Below are 25388 nucleotides of genomic sequence, written 5' to 3'. Positions count from 1 at the left end.
TGGACTTGGAGTATCTGTGTATTAATGCGTCCATGAATATGCTGTTCTCTAAACTGTCTAAATCAGGGGTGTCCAGTCTTATCCAAAAATAGACAGTGCGGGTGCACGTGTTTGTTTTAGACCAGCACTGGGACACCTGATTCTACTTACCAAACCAATGTTCACAGCCTAACATTTATCCCAAAGGTTTTAAATTTGCCCTACCTGCCCTACAGAGGGAAAAAACAACTCAAAAAGCAGAACTGCAATGCATAAACCCCCTATAAGGGTGTAAAGCAAGATAAGAGCACAATAAACCTGACAACACAAATCTCTCCCATGTCTGTTAAGGTTATATAACACATTTATTTACTGGTACCATGAAAGTTATACCATGAAAATAAAATTACAAAGTCAAAAACAATCACTAAGCACAAGCATCTTTTGCTGAAAATGCACACAGAGGATTTTGTGAAGCAAGACTTGTTTTTTGGGGCATTCTCGCCTTGGAATGGAATGATGGAGTAAATTCAAATCACTTTATTTGTTCCCGAGGGTCAACTCTCAGGGGGGTGTGGCAGGTGAGGCAGGTCTTACCTGGGCCACGTTGAGGGTGGTGGAGACCTTCTCCATCTTGGCCTCCACAGTTCGGAAGCTGAAGGCTCTCTCCAGCACCGACTGCTCGGTCCCCAGCAGTTCGCACATCTCCTTCAGGTCTGTCCGGAGCGGGAAACGAACGATGAACATGAAAAATGGCGCTGTAACACCAGCTATACACCACCCCAATCGTGCATAACTACGGCTTTAAGATTTCCCCCCAAAACCTAAGTACTTCCAGTTGCCTCACAGTGAAGCCATTTTGTTCATAACATAGCTGGGTAGGTAAAAGCCACGTAAGAGTATCAGGCACATTGGCCACTCAAACCGGTGTCATATATAAGCCCTGGCTTATCCTGGGCGTTGTGAGGCTTCATAGTATTCTCAGAGGGACATAATGTAATCCATAACAACAATGACATAAGTTAAGCAAACATCTTTACCGGTTGAGTCCGGGTGCACAGTCATACCACACATTTCTCGGCTATAAAGAACGCAATGTTGATCTACACGTCTATCAATCACATAAAACGGAAGAGCGTAGTTTGGTTTGTTTCACAAGGTTGGAATGGGAGCTACGGTTGCGGGCTATAATGGTTCCATTGTTGTTGATGGCATTAAACGTTTCCAGACCTCAGGCTGCCGAAGCACTGGCACATATCCAACAGTAGATGGCAGTGGTGCTCAACCAGGTACTCTCACCGCAGGTTCTCCCCGTAGCAGAGAGAGGACGGACTAGCAGCTTTGTGTTGACTCAACACATATGACTTTGCTTAACTAACCCAGGACATACAGGGGATAGAAATTAAGAGCTTAGAAGACTCCCCTTTTGTGCTGATTATGTAACGAGCAGTGCTCGAAAGGAAACGGATGAGAAAAACTAGATGGATTCGAAAGTGTTTCAGGAGATTATTTGAATGCAAAATGTATGAGTTTAGCACAGAAAAATAAATTATTTAGAAATGACCGATGTCGTGCGTCTTAATGGTATTTCAGAAAATATGAAAAATTGGCTTATTGAGTTTGTCTATAAGGCACAAATGTACTCCATCTCCCACAGTTAAGACTGGCATCATGCCACTTTTAAAGACTCTGCAGCCACCTTGGGACCCATCGTCATGGACACCGAAACAGCAAAACGAACAGCACGCTCCCTTCCCCGACCATGCCGGTGTGGGGTCCACAGCCCTCTGAACCCCCCCGGAGGGCCCCGCCCACTCGCGGGGGGGGGCGTGGCCTCACCGTTCTTGTCCTTCACGCGGCTCTCGTCCAGCCCGTTGACGCGCGACTCGGGCTTGAACTCGATGTTGCCCAGCTTGAGCACGGCGGCCACCAGCTCCAGCACCGACTGCACCTCGTCCTCCATGAAGCCCACGATCTGCATGGCATTCTGGGAGAGAGAGGGACAGGCGCCCGTGAATAACGGGACGTTTTTTTGGGGTAGAGGGGGTGGGTAGGGTGGTAGGAAGTTAGGGGGGTAGGTAGGGGGGGAGTGGGGTAGGGGGTTAGGGGGGCTAGGGTAGGCAGGGGGGTAGTGGGGTTAGGGGGGTGGGCGGGCAAACCGTTTCAGTAAAGAACAGCAACACAGCTGCAATGAGGGCTCAGGCGCAATTAATTCTGGGATTAAAAGGGAAAGGGTCCGGTATATAACAACACACACAGCTGTGACGACTGTGGATCCGCACTACGTACTAGCATCGGCAAGAGAAGGGAGGGGGTGCCTGGATTACACCACAGAAACACCACTTCCATTTTGAACAACCTGTAAGACATTCTGTAAGGCACTCACGACAAAGCACCCCAAATGTTAAAACGAACACACCCTCACTGTAATAACTATGACTGGAAAGGGGCAGACGTAAGCTAGTTAGTGGGCGGGGTCAGGGTCCGATATCAAAGCAGGAGTCCAGACTTTCCCTGTAATCATGACCGTAACGAGGGATCCAGATGGAGCAGAAACCCCCCCTCTAACGCTGAGCTCTACGATCGTGAGGCTGCCGGGGCAGGGAGGAGGCACGAGTCTCGGGGAGACGGGGAGCCTCGACGCTCTCTGGAAGCCCGGGGGGTCGGATCTTCCTTGACAGGTCATTCGGCGAGATTGTAAACAGAATGCTAGCATTGTGAGAACGCTGTGGGTGTTTTAGAAGCGTTGTGTGAGCGCTGTGAGAGTGCTGTGTGTGGGAGGCGGCTACGTGGGTGAGGAGAGTAAGCTCTCCTGCAACGGCCTCCTCTTTTTCAAGCGCGGTGATGAACGCTAATTTACACACACAGCACCAAAGCACAACCTGAAGAGACAGAGAGTAGGGTGGGTGGGGGGAGAGAGAGAGAGAGAGAGATGGAAGGAGAGAGCGAGGGGAGGGAGTTGGAGAGAGAGAGGAGAGGGGGAGGGGAGAACAAGAGAAAGAGAGGAAGGGAGAGGGAGTGAGAGAGAGAGAGAGTGAGTGAGGGGAGAAGGTTGGAGAGAGTTGGAGAGGCCAAGTGAGAAAGAAAGGGGGGAAGAGGGAGAAGGAGAGTGAGGGACAGAAGGAGTGAAAGAGAGGGAGATAGACTGAGATATAAAGACTGAGAGAGAGAGGTAGAGAGCAAGAGATTGAGAGAGAAAGAGTGGGACAGAGAGGTAGAGAGTAAGACAAAGAGAGAGAAAGAGTGAGAGAGACTGGGAGTGAGAGAGGTAGAGCGAGACAGAGAGAAAAAGAGTGAGAGAGGTAGAGGGCGAGAGACAGAAGCACCTGTGGCAGCGCATGCTTCTGGCCCTGACAGTGGGACAGGCCTCAGGCCTGCGGGGGTGGGGGGGGGTGGGCCTTATTGTTCCAGGGGACTGGACCCCATTGTGCTGTGTGTGTACAGCAGCGGCACAGAAGCGTGTTTATTTGTCTGGCCCCCGCAGCTGCACAGTCGCCCCTCGGACAGGAAGGAACAAGGGGGGGGGGGGAATGAGCCGCTATTCCGGGGAATAACAGAGAGGGAGCGCGCCAAGACGGGTCCCAGCCAGGGAACAACGTCCTCTCGCCGCTTCTGTGATGTCCAGAGATCGTCGCGGGTGGTTTATACAGGACCACGTGCGCCGCTGAACAGCCAAGGTCTCCAACAGGGCCCAGTATAACGATCGTTTCCCCCATCTCTGCAGAGTGACTGGGGCACGCATTGTCTTAAACTCCATCCATTAGTCAGTGAGGAGGTGTATTTACAAAGTAACAGGAAGAGGAGGGAGGGTACGTACACATGCAACCGGAAGCCACGCTATGGCTACATGCTACGGGAAGCCGTGCTATGGCTACGTGCTACCGGAAACCATGCTAAGGCTACATGCTACCGGAAGCCATGCTAAGGCTACATGCTACCGGAAGCCGTGCTATGGCTAAATGCTATCAGAAGCTACGCTATAGCTACGTGTTATCGGAAGCCCTGCTATGGCTACATGCTAGCGGATGAATGGACTCACCCTGACGGTCCGGAAGCAGGCGGCGTCGTCCAGCCCGTTCACCACCGCGGAGTCCAGGCTCAGGTAGTTGTACTTGCTGAAGTCTCTGTCCAGCTTCAGTTTCTCTGAGGAGCGGACAAACGGACAGACATACAGTGTCATTAACAGGTCAGACCTCAAGGTGGGGGGGTGGGTGGGGGGGCTGGATTGGCAGGTTGTGTCACTGCAGTTGCATGTGGGCAATCAACAGACAGCAGAGATTTTATGGCCTTCATTTTGGCCCATGGGATTTGCATCCTGAGCTGGTGTCATGTTATACAGCCTCTCTCTCTCTGCCTGCCTGCCAGCCTGCCTGCCTGCGTGCGTAAGACTTTTATCAGGGGCAACTGGCACCGCGGCTTGCAGGAACTACAATGGGTCTATCGTCACGGCGACGATTCTATGGAAACGCATCTCAAGATAGGAGATTTATGTTACCATTGTTCACTCCCCCCTGCTTTGATGGCGGCAAACCATTTACTTAAATCAAAGAGTGAGTGAATGCCTTCCGTGAAAGCTATCCTCCGGGAGGTCACGTTAGCACTCAGATCTCTAACCTTGTGTCGTTCAATGGATGTACAATTCAACAAATACAGTACATAAAGAAGCTTTAAAACTGTGACTGGCGCTTGAAATAATAAGACCTTAAACAATAATGACAAATCTACAGAAACAAATTTTTATGCTATACTCTGTACTGAGAACCATTTTGATTAACGTTCTGCAAAGTTATCACTTTGTGTACATATATATATATACACACGCACTCTTTGCTTTGGAAACAATTAACTGGTAAGACATAAACAAACAGGAGAACGGGTGTATCATATGAATTGAATAAGTTGCACAAAGTGCCAGAGGGAGTAGAGACTGTGAAACGGAGTGTCAGAGTGGGGGGGTCGAGGGGGGGGGGGGGGGTTTGCGATCACTCACTCAGAGTGTCCTCCGGCGCTCCGGACAGAAGCTGATAGAAGATGTGGAAGTTCCTCTCTCCCCGAGGCTGTTTCACCACCCGCGACTTCTCCAGGAGATCTGAGGAAGAGGAGGCAGAGTTAATTCCGTCAACATCATGATCATAAGGGGCGACATAGCTCAGGAGGTAAAAGCGGTTGTCTGGCAGTCGGAGGGTTGCCGGTTCGATCCCCGTCCTGGGCATGTCGAAGTGTCCCTGAGCAAGACACCTAACCCCTAACTGCTCTGATAAATGAGAGCTCGGAATGTCTAAAAATTCCAGATCTACGCCCTCACCCTCTCAATCAGAAGATAAACACCTACATTCCTTTCAAAATTCTGAGAGCAGATTTTGACCTTGCTGAACTATACGTGCAAAGAGGACAAAAACTGCTTTAAACAAAAAAAAAAGAAGAAGATATTTAATCCATGTTTTAAATCAAGTCTGTGGTTGCATATTACAAACGCAAACCCGCTAGAACGAGATTAACATCAGATGTTTTGAGTCAGGTGTCACAATGCACCAAGGTGGGGTTCAAGACCAGTTTTGTTCGTGAAAACCTGTACAGGTTGGTACCTTTGAAAGGGGAAAACCCAAGGGGAAAAAACCATACTGGGAGCAGTGGAAAACATAATCGTGTACAGCATGTCCTTATTTACAAAGAACACCGAATAAGCTGATCTCAGTGTTTAACAGCAAACAACAGCCCTGAGGAAACCATTTTGTTTTAGAACCGTTCTTAAAGTTTCTATGGTCCTTTTTTATTCATTATGGCTAGGTGTCTTCTTGATTGCAGTCTATTTTTAAACTTTACAAAAGCCAGAGAGTAACGCACACACCCAGGAATTGATTACCCACAATTCACCGGGGGATCAGATAGTGTTTTATGAAGCCAGCTCAGATCTCCAAGCTCAGGATACGTGGTGACCGTTTGAACAGCTGCCATATAAAAAAAAAATAAAAAATAAAAAAAACGTATCCCGTTTTACGACCAGATATCGGAGTCGCTATAGTAACGACCCTTACTTAGGTTTGCTTTGTATGCCCGTGTGAGGCAGGAAGTCACAAAGAGCAAAGAACCCAAGAGTGGTGAGAGACAGGGGGGGAGCTCCACCCATTCCGCAATAGTGGCCAATCAGGGAAAACGCTGACGTAAGGTGATCGGTAAAGATCTGCACCATCAACGAACAGCAATGCCGATTCCGCAATCTATAATCACTGCAAAAGATCTTTGTATCAGTTGGCCATTGTCTTTATTGACCACTGCTATCTGAAGGCAGTCACTAGGATTGTTCTCTCCACCTCCACAAACAGATAATGGACCAGGAGAGGGCCTTTGCTCAAGGCTACAATGGTCATCTTCCCACTGTCAACTGTCTAGTTTACACTCGTCAGAGGCAATTAAGTTACCTCACACACAAGCCCGCTACTGATATCTCATAGGGGCAAACGAATGAGTACGTTCAAGAGTCTTTCCCCTGGAGTGTGTGTGTGTGAGGGCAGTGGGGGTGGGGGGGGGAAGGCTTGACCCATCCCCTTTTGTACACTGGAAGAGTTGAATGATGACACTGTTGCCTGGTAAGCCTAGAAGCAATTCACCATTAGTCCATTCAATCCAAATTCAAGACGCTTCATCGGCAGGAGGTTAAGTTGATGATGTCGTCAAAGCAATACATTTAAACGTTAATCTATGAATCCAATTAACTAAATAGGTGCATATAAATAGATACAGAAAAAAGGAGGTGATGTCACTCAATGAGTGAAGGAAAGAAGATGGAAGAACAGCATTTGCTGTAAAAATGTCTGAGGATCACATTCTCCTCTGTGTGTGTACGTGTATGCGTGTGTGTGCATGAGTGTGTGGGTGCGTGTGTGTGTGTATGTGAGTATGTGTGCGTGTATGTTAGTTTGTGGGCATGTATTACTATCTTTGTGAGAACCCAATGTCCCCACAAGGATAGAAAGATGAGGAAAATTACGCAAGGTGTGGACCTTTTGCTGGTCCCCACAAGTTCAAGAGGCTGTTTTAGGGTTAGGACTTAGGGTTAGGGTTACAATTAGGTTAAGGTTAGGGTTAAGGTTAGGCATGTAGTGGTTGGGGTTAGGGTTAGGGTTGGGGTTAGGGTTAGAGGTTACGGAATGAATGTAAGTCAATGGGAATTCCTCACAAGTACAGCAATACAAACGTGTGTGTGTGTATGTGTGTGTGTGTGTGTTTTATTGCATCCACACATCTCCCATGGCCCTGCAGAACTGGCAGAGGAAGACTGAACACCGCATTGGAGCGACTGACCGTCAGGGTCTCTACTCCGTCCCCTCAGGCTCTCCGTTAGCCAATCAGGACACAGGAATGGCTTCCACGTAAGCCTCTTGGCTTCGGGTTGCTGTGGGCTTTGAGAAGTGTCCTGCCATGGCAGAATCAGCTCTATAGGGTGCAAACTAGAGATCACATGACTCACAAGTCTAGCTCAAATATCACTCAACTGAAACGGGGCTGAATTCGACACAGAGGCACCTCAAGCCATTTCCTATAGGCGATGGCGTCTAAGAAAGATCCTTTTTTTTTTGTTATTATGTTTCCTGTAATCTGCGCAAGTCCTTGTAGACAAAACAAGCAGGAGAACGGAGGGCAAGAACGAAAAAGCTGAAGGACAGCGAGAGAGAGAGCGAGTGAGAGAGAGAGAGAGAAAGAGAGAGAGAGCCCCTGGTATAGTTCAAATTAGGAAAAAAAACAAAAAACTAGTGGCTTTCTCCATTATATCTGGGGCACCGCCATTGTATCATCAAGCCAACTATACGAGATGTTGAGATGTTGTGAATGTGTGAAAGCTCTTAGTCATAATGGCGCAGCATACAATGTGCCCCCAGGGAAACTAGTTGCACAACCATTTAGTTCCATGGGTATGACACAGGCCTGAAACTAAATCAAGTGTTTAGCAAGACCTTTTTTTTTTTTTGCGGGGGCAGGGGGTGGGTGGGGGGTGGAAGGGTGGTATGCATGCGTCAACTCTGTCCACTCCTTATAACCTTTACATACAGAAAGGAATTCTGGAGGCTGAACAGTCCGTTAGAGAACACGCGATGAAAAAGAAATATGGCTGCCCTCGACCAACGTCCGGCTATGGCCTGGTATTTGGTGCCTGCGGAATTCTCCCGGAACAAAAAGGAACCCTTTTTTGTTTTGCTTAGTGCAGCTCGAACAGCGGGAGTTAAAGCGAGTATGGGAAGCAAACACAACAGGAACAGGGGTTCAAGCGACCTTTTCCGTAAATTAGGCTTTTGGGATGAGAGCGCCCCCTCCCACATGATGCCCTTTCACTGGCGAGGCACGAATGCATAAATAAATAAATGAAGTAAACATCGACAGGTTTGGAGAGCTTGAATGTTTAATTTACAGGGACCTGAAACAGGGAAAACACTGCCCACGTACAGGTTGGCTGCTCAGCCTCAGTTATGTAACCTGTGCAGAGGAAGAGCGTTGAAAAGAACCAAAACAAGCTGGTGGCAGAAACCAGCATTAAAGAGACAGAGCCTGCAATGAGGACTCTGTTTAAAGTCAAAACAGAGATTAGAGGGGAAAATAAAGCCTGAACCAACCATTCATTAACATTCAAATACGTAGGAGATGGAAGTTTTTTTTTGACACGGCGCCATCACACTGAATACTCAGAGCTAGCGCAAACACGGCGATATTGATCGGGCGTCCGCACGGACAGCCGGGCCAGTCGTGCAAGGACCCCACAAGGCCAGCGGGGGACGCGTGCGACCTCGTAAAATCGATACCCTCTCTCTCTCTCACCCGTCGCGCGGCACGCGACACTAGCTGCTCTCCAGGCAGGCGGCAATTGAAGGCAGAGAATGCTGGGGAATCGAGCCAATCACAGCAAGCTCCCTGATGACATCACAAAGGGATGGAAAAGCAACGCTGAACAGAGGCCCACCAACGACACTCTAAGGCACTGTCGGTGAAAGCTAACTTTATGGCTAGCGTTCTGCCCTCCCTCTGTGAGCAAGGTCACAGGAAACACAGCACACAACACACCCGATCCAGAGCATGTACAATCCACAACCCTGCTGAGACTGAAGAAATTTCACACTGAGAAAAGTAAAAAAAAAAAAAAAAACTATTTAACTAAAGCCTGAAGTCATTTAAAAGGCTATTTTCTCCAAGGTTTAAGCAGAGGGTGCTTTGAGAGGACTTATTTGTTCTCCGTGGAAATAAGCCTCCCTGGATGAGGCCGGATATTGACAGACGAGCCTGCAGCTAGGCAGGCTGAGCGCTAACGTTGAGAGGACAGAGGGTTCAGACGCGGGTAGGACTCAAACCTAGGTAAAAAAAAAATAAAAAATAATAAAAAAAAAAAGCTTCATAACCATTCGGGAAATGTGGACGTAAGCCCAAGCTATACGAATAAATGACATCGTGCAGGAATGTGAACAGACGAAAACAACGCGGTGTTCTGCAGCTGCTGATAATGGGCATGCAGGCAGCAGGGGGACGCTGCAGTGTGGAATATATTTGCGAGGGGCGGGGGGGTGGACGACTGCAGTGGTTCAAAAATCCACCTGCGCCTTGGAGAGTGGACACAGTCTCTGCCGTAACGCCAAGCAGGACGAACGGATTCCCCTCAGCACCCCGGCGCCCCAAATCAGCTCCACCCCCCGCTTCATGGGGCGACGCTCACGCACTCCTCTGTGATATCATCGCTGTGAGCAAGGGCTACAGCTCCGCCCCGCCCCGCGGTACTCACAGTTGCTGATGACTCCGCCCAACGGGTCGCCCTTGAAGTCGAACTCGATGTCCATGTACTTCCCCTGTGAAGGAGACAAAATCATTCGAAATGTTGGCAATTCAATAAAAATTTTGTAAAAAAAAAAAAAAAAAGTAAGGCCGGTTCATATGACATTCAAATGACCGTGCTCCTGAAAATGAGAGAGGGGGGGGAGGTGAATGAAGTGTAATATACTAATGCACTGATTTATTCCAGTCCATTAGTGCAATCAAAATTGTGCTCACATATTACATAACATCCTCGCTGATATCTAAGCCTTAGCAGTGACATATTTCCCACACACCAATGAACAGAAGTTCCATCTTCCTAAGCCCCTCCACCCCAAAAAAAATTACATTCTCATCCTTCGTCAGGTACTGGCCAACCACAAGGCGCTTAACTTGTTGCTTAGAGACCAACTCAGGGCAAAATAAATAAATGAAAAATGTGCCAGCCTGAAGACCACAGGTATGAAAACACACTGTGCACACCTGTACTGCAGCATTCCGTGCCTGCGCTGTGTACTCTGAGCTAATGATTGCGTTTAAATGCAGACTTTCTTCAAGAGACTGCAACGCAAACTTTAAAAAAAAAAAACCTCAAAGGCGTCATTGCCGATGCTAAAAAGCCAAACAGGTTCACCTTGCCAAGGCCCAGAGAATATCTGGCTGTGGAGTGATTTTAAATTGCAGAAAGACGTCAGGACCAGCGAAGAACGGGTCAGGCGCCTCCCTACTGAAACAGTCAACCAGCCGGAGGGAGCAGGAGTTTATTCAGCACCTTGGATCAACCTCCATTCCAAGTACAGGCACACACTAAAAGCTGCTGCCTGTCACAGGAGAGCCAAGACACAGACTGTTCTCTCTCCCGCACAGGGAGTAGAACGAGCCCCCGAAAATTCTCCACAGAACCTTGGGGTACAAGCAACCAAGCTGCACGCTGAACGTGGTGCCCGCTAGATTTTTATTTATAGCCTGTGGTGGTTTCTGAAACTAAAACTTTGGAAGAGAGAGAGAGAGAGAGATGCAGCCAAATTCAGTCACACACCAGACTTTTCTTAAGGGACAGAAACACCATCATAATGTACAGGAATGTCCATCTTGTGACTGCTTGTTTGATGAAGCTGACCAGACTTCTTTATTAACCCTTTTTGAAGGGTAAGTGTTTTGGACTTTTTTCAAAATTCTGAGTCAGTGTTCTAGAACTCCACTGCTTTCAACTGCCAGCAGTGATTGTGCATTAGAATCAGCATTAGAATGTTCAGTTAAGAACATTCTGATCACATTCTTTTCAATCAGTCTTGATGCTGGATGGGCAAGAATAAGTATGAATGAGTAGGCGGGCGGTGGGGGGGGGCGGGAATCTCACCGTGAATAGAGCCTCGGTTTTTTTCGGTATGTATGGCCACTCACAGGCAAGGTCAAAGGTCATATGAATCATAGGGCAAGAGAGGCTGGGTTTTCTGCCAATGTTTGCCGAAGCTGTTCCTCATTTGACACGAGATGCATGCGACCTTGCCTTTATTGACCATTTAACTGAAGAGAAGCCTGTGAATTACAGACGAAGGAATCCTCACAGGAGGGCTGGCGAACATCTGGGGGGAGGGGGGGGTGGGGGAGGTATCTGCTAAGACGGATTGCCAACTTGAATTTCATTGGAATCTCATATTTTCTCGTAACCATAATTGCTCGCTGTATCATCGGGGGGGGGGGGATGGTGACTGGGGAGGCAGCACAGCTCAAAAAGCCTAGTCCAGACGCCGGTCTCCGCAGAGCTTCCCTGATGTTCTCGGATAGGGCCACACCCTCCACTTCCCGCAAAAAAAAAAAAAAAACGAACACTGGACCAGCAGCCCACACCTTCCCCTCCTGCAGCCACTGGGAAATGGCGGGATGCCGCAGGTGCATCTTCCCGTTTAAATGAGAGACCGGAGAGGAACTGCCCACCCTCGTGTCTGTTTGCCTACGCTAGAACCTGGATCAAAGGGCCACGTGCCTCGTCAGAGAAGAGGTACAAATACACACAATCACACAAACCGCCCCCCCCCCCCCCCCCATCGCCAGGGAGAGCAATACTCACGAATCGGGACGAGTTGTCGTTCCTCACTGTTTTGGCGTTCCCAAAAGCTATGGGGGGGGGGGGGGAGAGGGAGGGAAGAGAGCAGGAAAGAATTATGTCAGGCAGTTGAGGGAGTGAAGTTCTGTGTTGACTGTGTTGTGTTTCTTGATTTACGGTAGTGAACCTGCAGCTCATTATTCAGCACTAGTGCGCAAGCGGCGTTCATCTTTGTAATTACCCACCGGTTACACAACGGACACAAAAATCGATTTGCCCTCCAACTCCCTCCCAATGCTGTGCAATGGTCTCATTTACGACCATAAACATTCTGTTTATTTCTGTCTTGAAAAATGCAAAAGCGAGACACATGTAATAAATTAAGCTTTAATTTTCATACGGAACTGTGATTATCTTGTGTTTGTGCCGCTAAGAATAACGTTGCTTGCGCGAACAATGGCAATTATATTTGCGCAAGTGAAATTCACAGTGGCAATTAAGTAGTCCTACAGATCTATAAATCACGCTCAGATGTTGTGCAGTAAAACATGGCCTTCATCGCCATTCGGTCCATTTAAGCTTCAAAATTTATCCAAGTACGTAAATAAATAATGGATTGATTTGTTTCTTAAGTTTATAGGACTTTTCAGCTCCTTCAAACTAGGGTAGTAGACAGTCCAATTCACATTACCCAAGAGGCCAAGCATAAAACTGTTCAAGTGTGTAGTCCAACGTGTACAAGCGTCAACACCAAGGCCACCGTTCAATTCACAGAAAGCGTAGTCATGAAATAGCAACCGGGGCCACGCCCAGCAGTACCTTGGCTGTGATCTTCTATCACATGTACCTATTTGGCAGCCGTTTGTAGTATTTCTGGAAATGCTAAATATACCTGGCGTGGAATCTGGTGAAGTGCTTAACCAAAAAAAAAAAAAAAACAGAGGGCGCAAATGTAAGGCTTGTTAATGGCTAGGTCATCCAGATGAATGCCTTGCCTTCCGGGTTTATTTTGTGGGGGGGTGGGAGGGGGGGGTGTTCTAATAGAAGTCTCCGTGGGTGGTTGGAGGACCTTTGCGGATCATGGCAGTGGAATGTGGAACGCGGCGGAGCTCGCCGGCAGGGTTCGAACGACGGCCCCCTCCCTCCGTCATGGGTACGTGGGAGAGGCGAACGAGCCCGTTTTTTGGGAGGGGGGCTGGGGGGTGCAGGGAGAGACGGGGGGATAATGAGAGCCCAGGGGAAAGAGCAGGTCCCCACTTTCCCAGAGCGGAGCAGGAAGTCTGCGCTGCCTCCACCTCACGGGTCGCCGAGAGCCAGCCGCTAAACGCTCGCAGATGTGCCGCGCCGAGAAGGGGGGGGCGGCGGGATGAAGGGGGGAGGAGAGGGACGCCCGGGCACAGCGCTGGGCACCTTCCCCCCCCCCCCACCAGGCGCACGCTGGCATTTCCTGTCCGCAGAATCCCCCCCCAGGAAAAAAAACGTGGCGGACTGCGTGCGAAGGCACCGAGGTATTTGCTCATTCGCTTGCGCTCGATTTCACGGCTGGAGGTGCCGCGCCAGAGTTGAAAGACACGCCGGAATCCCAGCGAAAACAAATGAGTTTTGGGAAGGGTGAGGATGCTGGGGGGGGGGTGGGGGTGGGGTGGGGGGCTGGGGGGTGTTCAGGCTGCGATTATATCGCTCGCCACACGGTTACTATTTCCCTCGGGTGTTCAGGCTGCGATTATTGGCTCGCCACACGGTCTCTCTCTCGGGGCTGGGATCGTAACTCACGGCAACGCCTGACACTCACCTTTTCAGCGCATGAGGGCGGAGCTAAAACTTTGCTTTGTGTGAATGTGGGGCGTGGCCTGTGGGGGAGTGGGCGTGGCTTGGACTCACCCTCCAGCACGGGATTGGACTGCAGCAGCTGCTCCTTCACCTTGTTGACTTCCTGGCCCTTCCCGCACACGGCCGCCACGTATGACATCACCAGCTTACTGGCCTCTGGAACACACAAGCAGAAAAAGGGGCGGGGTCAGGACTACGCCGCTCCAGACAGGGCGGGGTTGGGGTGTGGGGCGTGGGGGAACAGGGGACCAAGATGCACCCCAAAAATCCCCCTTACATCACCATCAGGCCCAGCCCCACTCCAGACAGGGTGGGGTCGGCGGGTGGGGTGCGGGGGAATGGGGGACCGAGATGCACCCCAAAAAATCCCCCTTACATCACCAGCACCCCCAGCCCCAGCGAGACCACACCAATCTGTTCTTTCTCACGGGTGCATACAGAGGAGGAGAGCAGAGGTTCACACACTCACACACTCCCAGCTCACACACACACACACACACACACACACTCTCACACACACACACTCCCCGCTCACACACGGGGAAACTGTGGCCCGTGTGTTTGCGTTCGCAATTTCTCTGCCCTTCCGTGAGGCCGTTTCTCAACCAGCTACTGCCAAAAAGGGGCCTCCCCTAGACACTGAACAGCAACGCGACCCGGGAGCTCGTTTAAGAAGCGTTCTGCTTCACTGAATCTCATAATGACATCAGACATCAGGAAGCATCAGCTTCAGCAGCACAGCGGTAGGTGAGAATTCATTACGTCATTTCCTAGTTGATTACATTCGATTGGGCTCACAGGGCAAAATGACTGCAATCGGTCAACTTTTTCTTTTTTTTTTTTCTTTTAATAAAGTAAGAAGCACGTTACAAGTTGTAAAGCATTTGCACTGAGAAGGGGGTAAAGTATTTTTCGCTCTGGAGAAAAGTGTCCGGGTTCGAGGGTGCAGGCCATACTGTGACCTCAGCAGTATGTCATCGCTGAGTTCTGCAACGCATACGAGCCTCAGCACTGCAGTCTTACGAAAACACTACCGATGGCACGAACGGACCCGCAGTGCGAGAGAGAGTGAGTGAGTGAGTGAGTGAGAGAGAGAGAGTGAGAGTGAGAGTGAGTGAGAGAGAGAGTGAGAGTGAGAGAGAGAGAGCGTGAGAGAGAGAGAGTGAGAGACAGAGAACGTGAGAGAGAGTGAGAGTGAGAGAGAGAGAGAGAGAGAGAGAGCGAGAGAGCGGTATTGGTTGCAAGATATGTGGCCTCCTGTCACAAAATGAGGGACAACCACGAGGCACCATCTCTGTCAATTGTACTGTTAATAGTTTCTGTTCTCATTACTGTCCTTACATGTGAAAAGGGGACATCAGAGCAGCCAGAGACGCCTTTAATAAAAATTAATAAATAAATAAATAAAATCACCTGAGAGTCTCCAAAACCGCAGACCACACTGGATTCACGCACAGCACGCACTAAACCACAACGAGGACCGAACACTCTCCCACAGTGGTTTCTGAGTTCCAGCATTCTTCAGCTAATCCCACCATGAGGAGGACGTTATAATCAAAAACACAAAGCGAGATCCGCACGGCAGTGCCATTTAAATCACTCAGAATGTTGAAACTTCGAACGCCGTTCAGTGAAAACTACTTTGCAGAGAAAACAGCAGTGCAGTCAAATCCCCCGAACGAATAAAGGATGTAATTTAAAGGAGGAATGGTGACCAGTACGTTACCCACTAACACCTGTCATCGTGATCATCAGTTCTACACGACCACGGGTGACAGTCCAGGGGTCAGAAAGCAAAAGTCCTGCCAGGTGTTTCCTCCACCCATGAACTCAGCCTGCTGATTTCATGAATTAGTTCTGCCTCCTGGCTGAAGAATGAGCAAATCCAGGTGACTGGAACAAAAATACTGGGAAAGCCCTTTACTTTACTGAACCTGGATTTTCCACATCTGCAGGCGAACTCAATGGACTGAACCCCTCATTATGGGGGGTACCAGCTAGGCAGAGGGCGGATGAAACACAAGGAAAACATCACCAGCTATCAGCCCCCCCCCCCCTTTCCTTGCAGACTGAGGGAGCCAGAGAGAGACTAATGAGCGTGTTATAATCACAGCCCCATTTCACCTCCCTCACTCCCCCCCCCTGAAGCCGTTAAAAACAGCCGAGCCAACGTTCCGCGGAGGACCGGCCCGGGAGGGAAAAGCTTCCGGAATGTTCTCTCAGGAATACCGATCGGACAGCCGAGTCAGCACGTTCGGCACCTGGAAGAGACGCGATGCCTGCGTTCAGGGCAGGAGGGAGCTGAACACGGAACGCCTTCCCCCCCCCCATTACATGTCAAACGAGGCAGTTGCAATTAAATTTTTTATTTTTTTGTGAAATGTTGCGCCTCGGCTGGGATTCATCTTCTCTCCCCCGCCCCCAGCCTCTCAGGTAATGGCGGAGGAGCAATGTTTCCCTGCAATGTTCCCACAACATTGCAGCAACGCTTCCCCCCGCTGTTTTGTCACAACAGTGCCAGAAAACCGCGAGAACATTGCTGACCAGGCCGCCCTCTGGAAAAAAAAGCACAAAAAAAAGTAAAGGAATTCAGGAGGCTCCTGGGAGGAAGGGATGTGCCCGCAACGTTCTCACAACGCTCCCGCAACGCTGAGGAAACGTCGCCTCAACGCGGGCGGTTAAGCAGCAGCGACTGAACGCCGTGTGCCGAGCTGAGCGGGGCGGGGCGGGGCGTCGGGGGGTTGAGGGACGCAGACTCCCCCGGGAGCGTTAGGAAGGAGGAGGGTGTGGAGAGGGCGTGACTGACAGGTCTTTAATTAACACCGCGGCTCTGGGTTTACTGGTCTCTGGGGGGGGGGGGCCCGGAGGCTGGGGGGCGGGGCCAGGAGGAACACAGTCAGCCAACGTGGCTGAGAAGAGCAGCCTGGCAATCCGTCTCCTTCTGAGTGAGCAGGAGGACAGGCTGGGAGCGAGAATTTGGGGGGGGGGGGGGAGCGAGCAAAAGGACTTTAGGGGAGGGAGTTCCCCTGAGGCGGGGGTCCTCAGTTTTAACCAAGGAAAGGCCTGGGTGGGTGCAGGCTTTTGTTTCAACCAAGCAGAAACACACATCGCATTCGGTCCTCAGCAAAGACTCTAGTGGTTGATTAGCAGAATCATTAGTACATTCGCTGCTTGGTTGGAACAAAAGCCTGCACCCCCCACCGGCCCTTTCTGGATGAGGCTGAGGGCCCCGGGCCCTAAGGCACAGAATTCTGCCGGATTCAGGCCCCTGGGCAGCAGTGGAGTGTTCAGCCAGTCTTTCACGAGTGAAAGAAAATTAAGAAAGAAAACAGTATGAAAATTAATACCATTCTTTTAGCAGCTTGTAAAGAATCCCAGTATAACTCAGAGACATACCTTTCACACAAGGTCTAAAGTATATCTTGCTAGAATGTGGTTGAAAGCAGTCTTTGATTTCAGCAAAAAGCCTGGAATGCACAGTTCTCTTGTTCCCTGTTCATCTTACGTTTTTATTTTACAATCCACTAAAAGAGAATTTATTTCACCTCAATTTCAAACTGCATATCTTAAATGCGTTCGAAAAACGCCATTTAATCACATGACGCATCAGCGTTACAGGACCTGCGCTTGTGCGATTAAATGAAGGCACGGCGTCATTCTGTACACAATTCATCTCCCGTGAATATCGTAACCTTTTACGCTTTCACAAAATACCCATTTTCATCAGCCTCTAAACCCATAAAAATGATGAGGAGATTACCAAAATCCCACCTCATCCCCTTTCACTGCTGCTTGGCTTCCTGGGTCGGACTCTAAACTGATGAGCTGCTGGCGCACAGAAACCCCACCAGTATTTTAAATCCAAAACTATAAATAGTGGCACGCCAACGTCAGCGCTTCGTAAATGACGAGGTGCAATTTTTAACAAGGCTGCGCAAAACCACAACAAACAAAATGAATGAAAGAAATACAATAAGAGACAGCTCAGAGAGCTTTAAAAAATAAATAAATAAATAAATCTTAGCGATGACGTTACATCAACGCTCTTCTTAGTGGGCAGCAGGAAACGTGGCTCATTAGAGTGCACCGAAGCACCAGCAGGAAGTGGGTTATTTGCTGGTCGCGCGATGAAAGACCAGGGCTGGTGACAGGAGCTCAGAGATTATGCCCCCCCCCCCCCTCCACCCCACCCCTGCTCATGCCAGCCAGCCATTCACTGACCTTGTCAAACCAGATAAACAGCAAGTGGCCAAGTTGCTCGAAAGGGAGCGCGCACTTCTGTAACTTCTTTTCCCACAGCTGAGGTCAAACCACAGCCTTTGATGTGCAAGACAGAAGCACCACAACCTGCTGTACCTTTTGTCATGGGGTGCACGCTGGGGTTTGTAGTCAATAGAGGGCCGTGTAGCCCCTACAAAAGGATGAGCTGAAAACTACAGGCTGTGGATGACGAGGCACAGGGAAAACTTTCCAGTTTACATTTTCACCAGGCTGCAGACTAAACCTGCAATGCCCCCTGGGTACCTGTGATCCAAACATCACCAGGGCGGCCAGAGGAGGATGGGCTTCCCCCTCAATAGCCAGGTTCCTCCCGAGATTTATTTCCATTTGGGATTTTTCTCGCTACCATCTGAAGGTTTTTGTCCCATCTAAGGAGTTTTTTTTCATTTTTTTTTTTGCCAGCTTTGTGGGGGTTCAGGTCTGGTTTTTGCTCTTTTTCGGCTACTCAGCAAAGCATCTTTGTGACAGTTTCCAGTAAAAAGCGCAGTACAAATAAAATGTATTCGATTTGATTTGAAAATGTTGATTTACTCTTGCTGCTATACCGATACAAGGAGCTCTCAATGTCTCAGTGGCAGGTAGTCCATAAGGTGATCTGCTCACGAGCTGATTAAGCTGTCTTGGGCTGGGTATATGCACTACCGCCAGCAAGGCCGACTGCACTGGGGCTCCATAAAGGAGTCAAAAAGCCTCGTGTAGCAGGATTAATGGGAAGCAGCTGAGGAGTCGATCCTATCGACACGGAACTCGTAAATCAGCCAGAACCACGCAGCCCGAGAGTTCTTCAACTGGCAGCTTCAGCAAAAAAAAGAAGAAGAAGAAAAAAAGATAAAAAAGCCCTCCACCTCATCCTCATGATGTAAAAAGCTGCCCAGATGTCCAAAGCTCTGCAGGGCAAACTGGGGGAGGGGGGGGGGGGAACGGCGGTTCAAAGTCTTGGACCACAGATAAAGAATCAGACCGGATGCCACGTTGCGATTAATAAATGTTTCTGTCGCAAGAGCCCGGTTTGGACACGACTGTACGGTGGCATAACTAATGTGAGCCCCAAGGCCAGATGGAGACCGTGACCCAAGTTGGGGGGAGGGTTTTGGATGGTACCACCACACCACATTTAACATCTCTGCCAAACTTCATGTCAATGGGTGCGTTTTCTAGTTTACAGCGACAGCCACGGGGTCAGAGAGTATCCTCGGGGTTCCAGAAACTTCCTTAGAGTCCTGGCATCAGAAAGCACCCCATGCTAGAAAATACAACGGCTCCATTCATGGACTTGTCATTAAAAAAAAAAAAGGTCATAAAACTCTTTCAAGCACCCGTACTTGAGTTACTCTGGGACACCGCCTCGTCCCTGCAGGCCCAGCTTGTGTCAGCAGAAACGATACAGCGCCAAGAAGTTGGAACCAATAAATTTAAAAAAGTAACTTGAATCCATGCTCCAAGATGGCGTCATTTCACAGCTTTGTTAAGGGAGTAACTTGAGAGGGCGTGAGAGGGCAGAGATGTTCCACAGATGGATGAGACAGAGGGACAGGAAGCTCATGTCATCCCAGATCAGGGCTGCCCAACTCTGCTCCTCGAGATCGAGCATCCTGTGGGTTTTCATTTCAACCCAATTCGGCACACCCTCATTCTACTAATCAGCAGCTCAAAACAAAGTCTCCAGCTGTTGAATGAGGTGTGCTTTGTTAGGACTGGGGGTGACAATCTTACAGCGCAGTAGATTTCCAGGAACAGGGTTGGGCGGCCCTGTCCCAGATCGAGGATGAGGATGAAGCAGAGAGGGGCTGGAGAGTAACTCCAATCAGACCAATCAGAGACGATCTCAAAAGTTCCAACCATGTGGTCATCACCTGGCAGCGTAGACTCGTCTGCCAAAGGCATGAAAGGGCTTCTCCAGCAAATACCATCCTCCTCCTCCTCCACTCCGCTGTCTCAGCATATCGTACGTGTGGATGGCCCATTATTAGAAACACTACCGTGCAGTGACAGAATGATGAACGGAGATTGTAAAACAACAACACGTGAGATACGCGCGAGGTGAGGAATGTGGACAGAAGACTAACTGAGGACACTCATCTTTTAAGTTCACTCTCAGTGTACCGTGTTACCTACTATAATGCACGTTGAGGCATCCCCAAAGCTTTTTTTTCCCCCTCATGAAAAGAATTCATCTAAATTAATAATCCACAGCTAAATGGACACCTCACATAAGGCTGATTTTTAAAAAAATGGCTGGTCATGCACTACGATGGAGAATTTGGGTATGGTACCTGTCTTCCCCGCTCCACTCTCCCCGGTGATGAGAATGCACTGGTCTTTATCCTGGTCTCGCAAGGAGCGGTAGGCCTCGTCCGCCAGAGCATAGCTGAGAGAGAGAGAGAGAGAGAGAGAGAGAGAGAGAGAATTCATCATTCAGTCCACAAACACGAAAAAACAACACGTACAAAACCCAAATATATCCCTTTACTGACCCGCTACCATCCTTTTCCCTCGTATCGGTGAACCTTCACAGAAACGCTCTTCCGCGTAAAAAAAACCAAAAAAAAAAAACAGAGCGTCGCTGCACAGCTATAGAGTCCACATGCCTTGTTCTCACGATATTCATTGGCTGCTGATTTGAAAGAATACCACAAAAACCCGCCAACACTGCGGCCCTCCAGGACGGGACTGTGACACCCCTGATTTTGGTTTAGCCAAACTGATGCACCAAGCTATGCGTCGCAGAGCGTTAAGCGGAACACGGGATAAATGACACGTGCGACTTCTTCGCTTCGATTCGCTGACCTGGGTAAAACTGAGCCTCGAGCGTGGCGCTGCATTCCGAGCCCAGCGCCCTTCAGACAGCCGCTAACAGGCGGTTATCCCTCTCGCGCTTTCCCGCTGAGAGAGGAGTGCGGCGCAAATGTTTATCTCTAGCGGGGAAAAAAAAAAAAAAACGCAAGCCAAAGCCCGGCCAGGCCAGGCAAGGCCCAGATGCCTGCTGATCAATTGCACGTGGCACCATTTCTGAAAAGTGGGTCAACGTTTGCAACGCAATCCAATTTTTGGCAATTTGTACGCTAGCTTCACAGGAGTGTCGCACATTTATTTTATTACCATTTTTTTTTTTTTTTTGGGATCTTTTTTTTTTTTCCATTGCTCCGGGTTGTACGGTTCCCGAAAGACAACTGTGAGGTTTCATTCGAACTCCCAGCTTCCTGTCAAAGTATCGTTTCTACGGGCCAGGACTTTATAAAAAAATAAATAAATAAAAAAAAAAAAAATCAATGTTCGGCACTGCCAATCAGAGTGTGAAACGTTCCAGTACATTCAGTGTGCGTTAAGCCCTCAGCTATCGATTGCGTGGGAGGCGTTAATGAACTGCTTTCAACACCCACTACTGTGCAACATCACATCCGCTACTATACAATAACATCGAACACAAGACTTTATGCCGAACAAGTTACATGCACAACACTTATCTGTCCCTTTAACACTGTGACACATGCACGCTGTTTACTCCTGCAATACTGAGAAGGCAGAATTCCAAGAAAAACAAAAAAAAAAAACATTGTCTCCCACTTCCTGTCGGCTCAAAAGTTCCCAAAGTAACAGGAAAAAAAAGACTGAATAAACCAAATCGATAGCAAATTGCTTTTTGCACAACACAGCTTGGTGCATCAGTTTGGCTAAACCAAAATCAGGGGTGTCACAGTCCCGTCCTGGAGGGCCGCAGTGTTGGCGGGTTTTTGTGGTATTCTTTCAAATCAGCAGCCAATGAATATCGTGAGAACAAGGCATGTGGACTCTATAGCCCATCAGACTTAAATGAATGACTCACGTCGAAGCACATCTAAAGCCAGCAGACCTGCAGCCCTCCAGGACTGGAGTTTGGACACCTCTGACCCAAAGCCTAAAAGCGTCCACTGTTTCACTGCACCAAAGTAGAATACTTTATGGACAGGATGACAGCGCAACAGCATCCAATGAGAATTCCTGAAAATTACAGCATTTAAGCTCATCTCAGAAATGAACCCTGTTTTACATAAACTCCAGGACAAAGACCAGGACTGTGGGCACACACTGGGTAAGCAGGTCACATGGTGCAACAGCAAAGAGGTCATGCTGGCTCCAGTAACAAAGCCATGATTGTCATTGTAAGGGCCTGATACAATGTGCGGACCAAAATAGACCAACAGGCGGCCTCAGAGACTGCAGAGCATCCAACGGGTCGGAGCTTACAACTACAAAGGTTCTAGGGGCGGGTGTACTTCCCGAACTTCGCCCAAGCGACACAACCATCCATTTGTGTGGGCTGACCCAAGCCTTCAAGGAGGGGTGGGGGCAAAGGGCGTAGAGTCCCCTGTAGGCGAGGAGTGGCACTTCATTGTGTCGCACCCAGCCAAAATTCAGCGCCCATGCGCTCCACCCGCCCTGGTCCTCCACCAACAGCCCATACAAGAGGCCAAAAATTAGCCCAACGCTGCACGCAGCCTCGGCGGCCATTTTACCCCCTCCATCCCCCCATCCCTTCCACTGTGGAGGAATGTTCCTGAACCACAAACTAATAATAACTCTTGATTGTGCAGTAAAAATGTTGCGTGCCATTGCCCCTCTGCTCCCCCCCCCCCCGCTGGCCCACGATAAATATGTTGATGGGACGTTCCGAGAGGCTGGCGGGGGAATGAACTCCGAAGCGCATTTATGGACCTCCAAGGGAATACTCTCCGTGTTCCCCCCCCATAGGGAATGGGAATGGGAATGGGAATGAATGTTTCTCCGTCCAAACTATAAGGCCCTCTGGCCACATTCCGGAGGAATGGGGCAGGCTCCCTGGCCCTCACTGCTCGACAGTTTCAACTAACATAACTAAGTGGACAAAGTGCCTTCGCATCGATAAGGTATACAGTTCCACCTTCACGTCCACAAATCAAGTTGTGTGTGTGTGTACATAAGTGCGCATGCTGATATGTGTGAATATTTGACAGTTAATAAGAAGGTATGCAGTGGAATGGGCTTCACAACCCTCTGATTTTAAACACCTGGGGGCCTGTCGCACGTAAGAAAGACCACCACACATCTTGACCTACTCGGCTCATATATGGACTGGTTAATAAAGTGTCTCAATGCAGTCAGCAATGTATTTAATTACATCGTGAGATCTGGGATGGAAAATGCATTGTCAGTTGATCTCCAAGGAGACACATGGACGCCAGAAACACCAGGACACTTGGGGAGGAGGTTGTCTTTGCTCTTCTGTGGCTTTGTGTATCCACAACAGAGGCGTCACTCCAACAAAGGGTTGGGTATGACTGATTTTATCAGCTACACTGACTTTCCAGGAACCACCACAGAAAAGCACAGGTCGGGAAACTCAAAGGGTCAGATTTAATAAGACCATGTTGTTGGGGACGGCATTGAAATGTCTAACAACAGCCACAGCTGATTTGACTACAGTGCCATTTGAATGTACGACATCATTATGTAACATAAAGAAACGGGAGGGGTCCTATCTGTGTGATGCTGCTTTCTCGCGCTCAATGGAAGGAACACAACCTTATTATGACATCACAGCACCACTGAGAGAACCTTTACTTGGCAGGGTTCTGGAGGAGGAAAGTCCCATCAAAGCTGAAGCGGAGGCAGGGGCTACGCCCGGGAGCTAGGGACGGGACGGGACGGGACAGAGGGGGTGGGCGGGGTTAACGAGGGGGGGGTCTGTCCTGCCTAACGCTGACCTGCCCGCTGAAGCCCGGCGTTCTCAGGGAGCGGCACAGGACATTACATCACTGCCGAAAAGCGCGAAGCCCGGAGCAGATGTCTAAGCCTTTGCGAAAACAGCCTCGCCGCCAGACGTGAGCCCGACAAAGGACAAGCATCACACAATTAACCCGTCCTGCGGAGGGGAGGGGGCGAGGGGGGGGGGGGCAAGCAGCCCGGGGGCCTGGATGCGTGCCAGATCACCAGTCCTCGCCTCACGCGACACGCAATGTGCACCCAGCGGGCGGCGGGACCGCCACAAACGAACCGGCTCGGGCAGTGCGAGTATAAATACCGCGATCGGAATATGAATAGCTTCAAAAGCCAGACTGGGGGGCCGGACCCCCCCTCACTGTCCTCTTAAGAGGGTGGAAGGACGAAGCCTAAGGCTGAACACCAAGAGCTTTTGGCTCACAGACTCAGATGGGGCGGAGGGGGCGTGGGGTGGGGTGGGGTGGGCGTCTGTTATTGGCCCCCGTTCTTGCCGAAAAGCCGGGCGCGCATCAGTCAATCCCAGCTCAAGCACCAGGAAATCCCGGAGCGTTCCGACTGTCCATCGACACCTCCACACTTCCCCACCTCGCTACCCCACAGGGAGGAAATAAAGCACTAAAGCAAGAACATCTGCTCAGCTGCTGATTAGCCGCTGATTTCCAAGAGAGAAACAATCTTAACCGAAGCACAGACCTGAAACAATTAAACACCCCTCCTGAGAGAGAGAGAGAGAGAGCGTGAGAGAGAGCAAGAGAGAGAGAGAGAGAGCAAGACCAACAAGAACAAAAATAAACAAACAGCAGCAGTGCTTCCGACTGCAACCCAGTCTGTCCTGCTGCTATCGTATTTTGCTACAGGGAGGAAGGCCGCACTGAAATGTCAGGGAAAACCAAGAGGGCAGCCAGTGTGGTAAGCAGGCTTCGGCCTTCCACATCTGAGCCTGCCCTGCCAGTGGGGAGGCGGCCGGCCTCTCAGGCTTCCAGATCGTGTAGTTTGGGAGTGAGTCTCGAGAGCTGTAATTTGTACTTCCTTACAGCCCAGGCCCTTATCCGTTAGCCAGAGGCACATGAGGAAAAATACGGCAGAAAATAGACTCGAACTTCCCACTGAGAAACAGAGAGAGAGAGAGAGAGAGAGTCTCTCAGTCCAGAGATGGGTGGGAGGAGTCTGAGCTTCCTCTTTGCGAGTTGTAAGTTCCTGTGCAGACTGCGATTCGCGCGGTCGTAGGCTACGGAGCCGATATCAAGGGAATCAATCCATTTGCGCCGCTTTCGCTAATGAGCACGAACAAAACGTTCCGTAATGAGAACAACATTACCAGCTGCAGCTTTCAGATTAGCAACACAGGCTTTTACTGACAGCGTTTATGAAGATTCCCCAGATGAGCTCAAAAGCCACCAGATGCTTGTGCTGCGCTTCCCTTACGGTTCAACAGCAGGCCAATGTGTTGGTTTGATCATTGGGCGGTGGGGCTGATAAACAATTAGCAGATTAAAAGTACTTTAGCTGGTGATGGCTGCTTATCAACGAAAGGCAACTGGTTACATATTTAATGTCATAAAAATTACGGAACATTATAGAGCAATTTACAAGCGGGATAAATGAGTCGGCTGTGGCTGTCGATGCAGAACGGCCCAGTGCACTGGACCGCAGTGAAGGCCAGACGTCAGCACTGACGCCTTAGTGTGAGAAACTTCCTGTGAACCTGCCATTTAAAGAGCTCCCT

General features: G+C 49.6%; 1 protein-coding gene across 6 annotated transcripts in view; it reads right to left on the bottom strand.

The window, feature by feature from the left end:
• The window catches only part of myo1b (myosin IB), a 97528-nt gene that overhangs the window by 27745 nt on the left and 44395 nt on the right, over positions 1-25388 (bottom strand). For all 6 annotated transcript variants that reach the window (XM_064329550.1, XM_064329552.1, XM_064329551.1 and 3 more), the window contains exons 4-11: positions 20200-20294; positions 13697-13801; positions 11840-11886; positions 9740-9803; positions 4970-5068; positions 4019-4122; positions 1819-1966; positions 577-695 (exon numbers count right to left, since the gene is read on the bottom strand). In XM_064329550.1, coding sequence (XP_064185620.1) covers positions 577-695; positions 1819-1966; positions 4019-4122; positions 4970-5068; positions 9740-9803; positions 11840-11886; positions 13697-13801; positions 20200-20294 — 781 coding nt within the window. The remainder of the gene's footprint in view (positions 1-576; positions 696-1818; positions 1967-4018; positions 4123-4969; positions 5069-9739; positions 9804-11839; positions 11887-13696; positions 13802-20199; positions 20295-25388) is intronic.

The sequence above is a fragment of the Anguilla rostrata genome, chromosome 3, assembly GCF_018555375.3.
Source record: "Anguilla rostrata isolate EN2019 chromosome 3, ASM1855537v3, whole genome shotgun sequence".
Classification (NCBI taxonomy): domain Eukaryota; kingdom Metazoa; phylum Chordata; class Actinopteri; order Anguilliformes; family Anguillidae; genus Anguilla; species Anguilla rostrata.
Note: the sequence above shows the minus strand (reverse complement) of the source record. Positions and strands in the feature narration are given on the sequence as shown.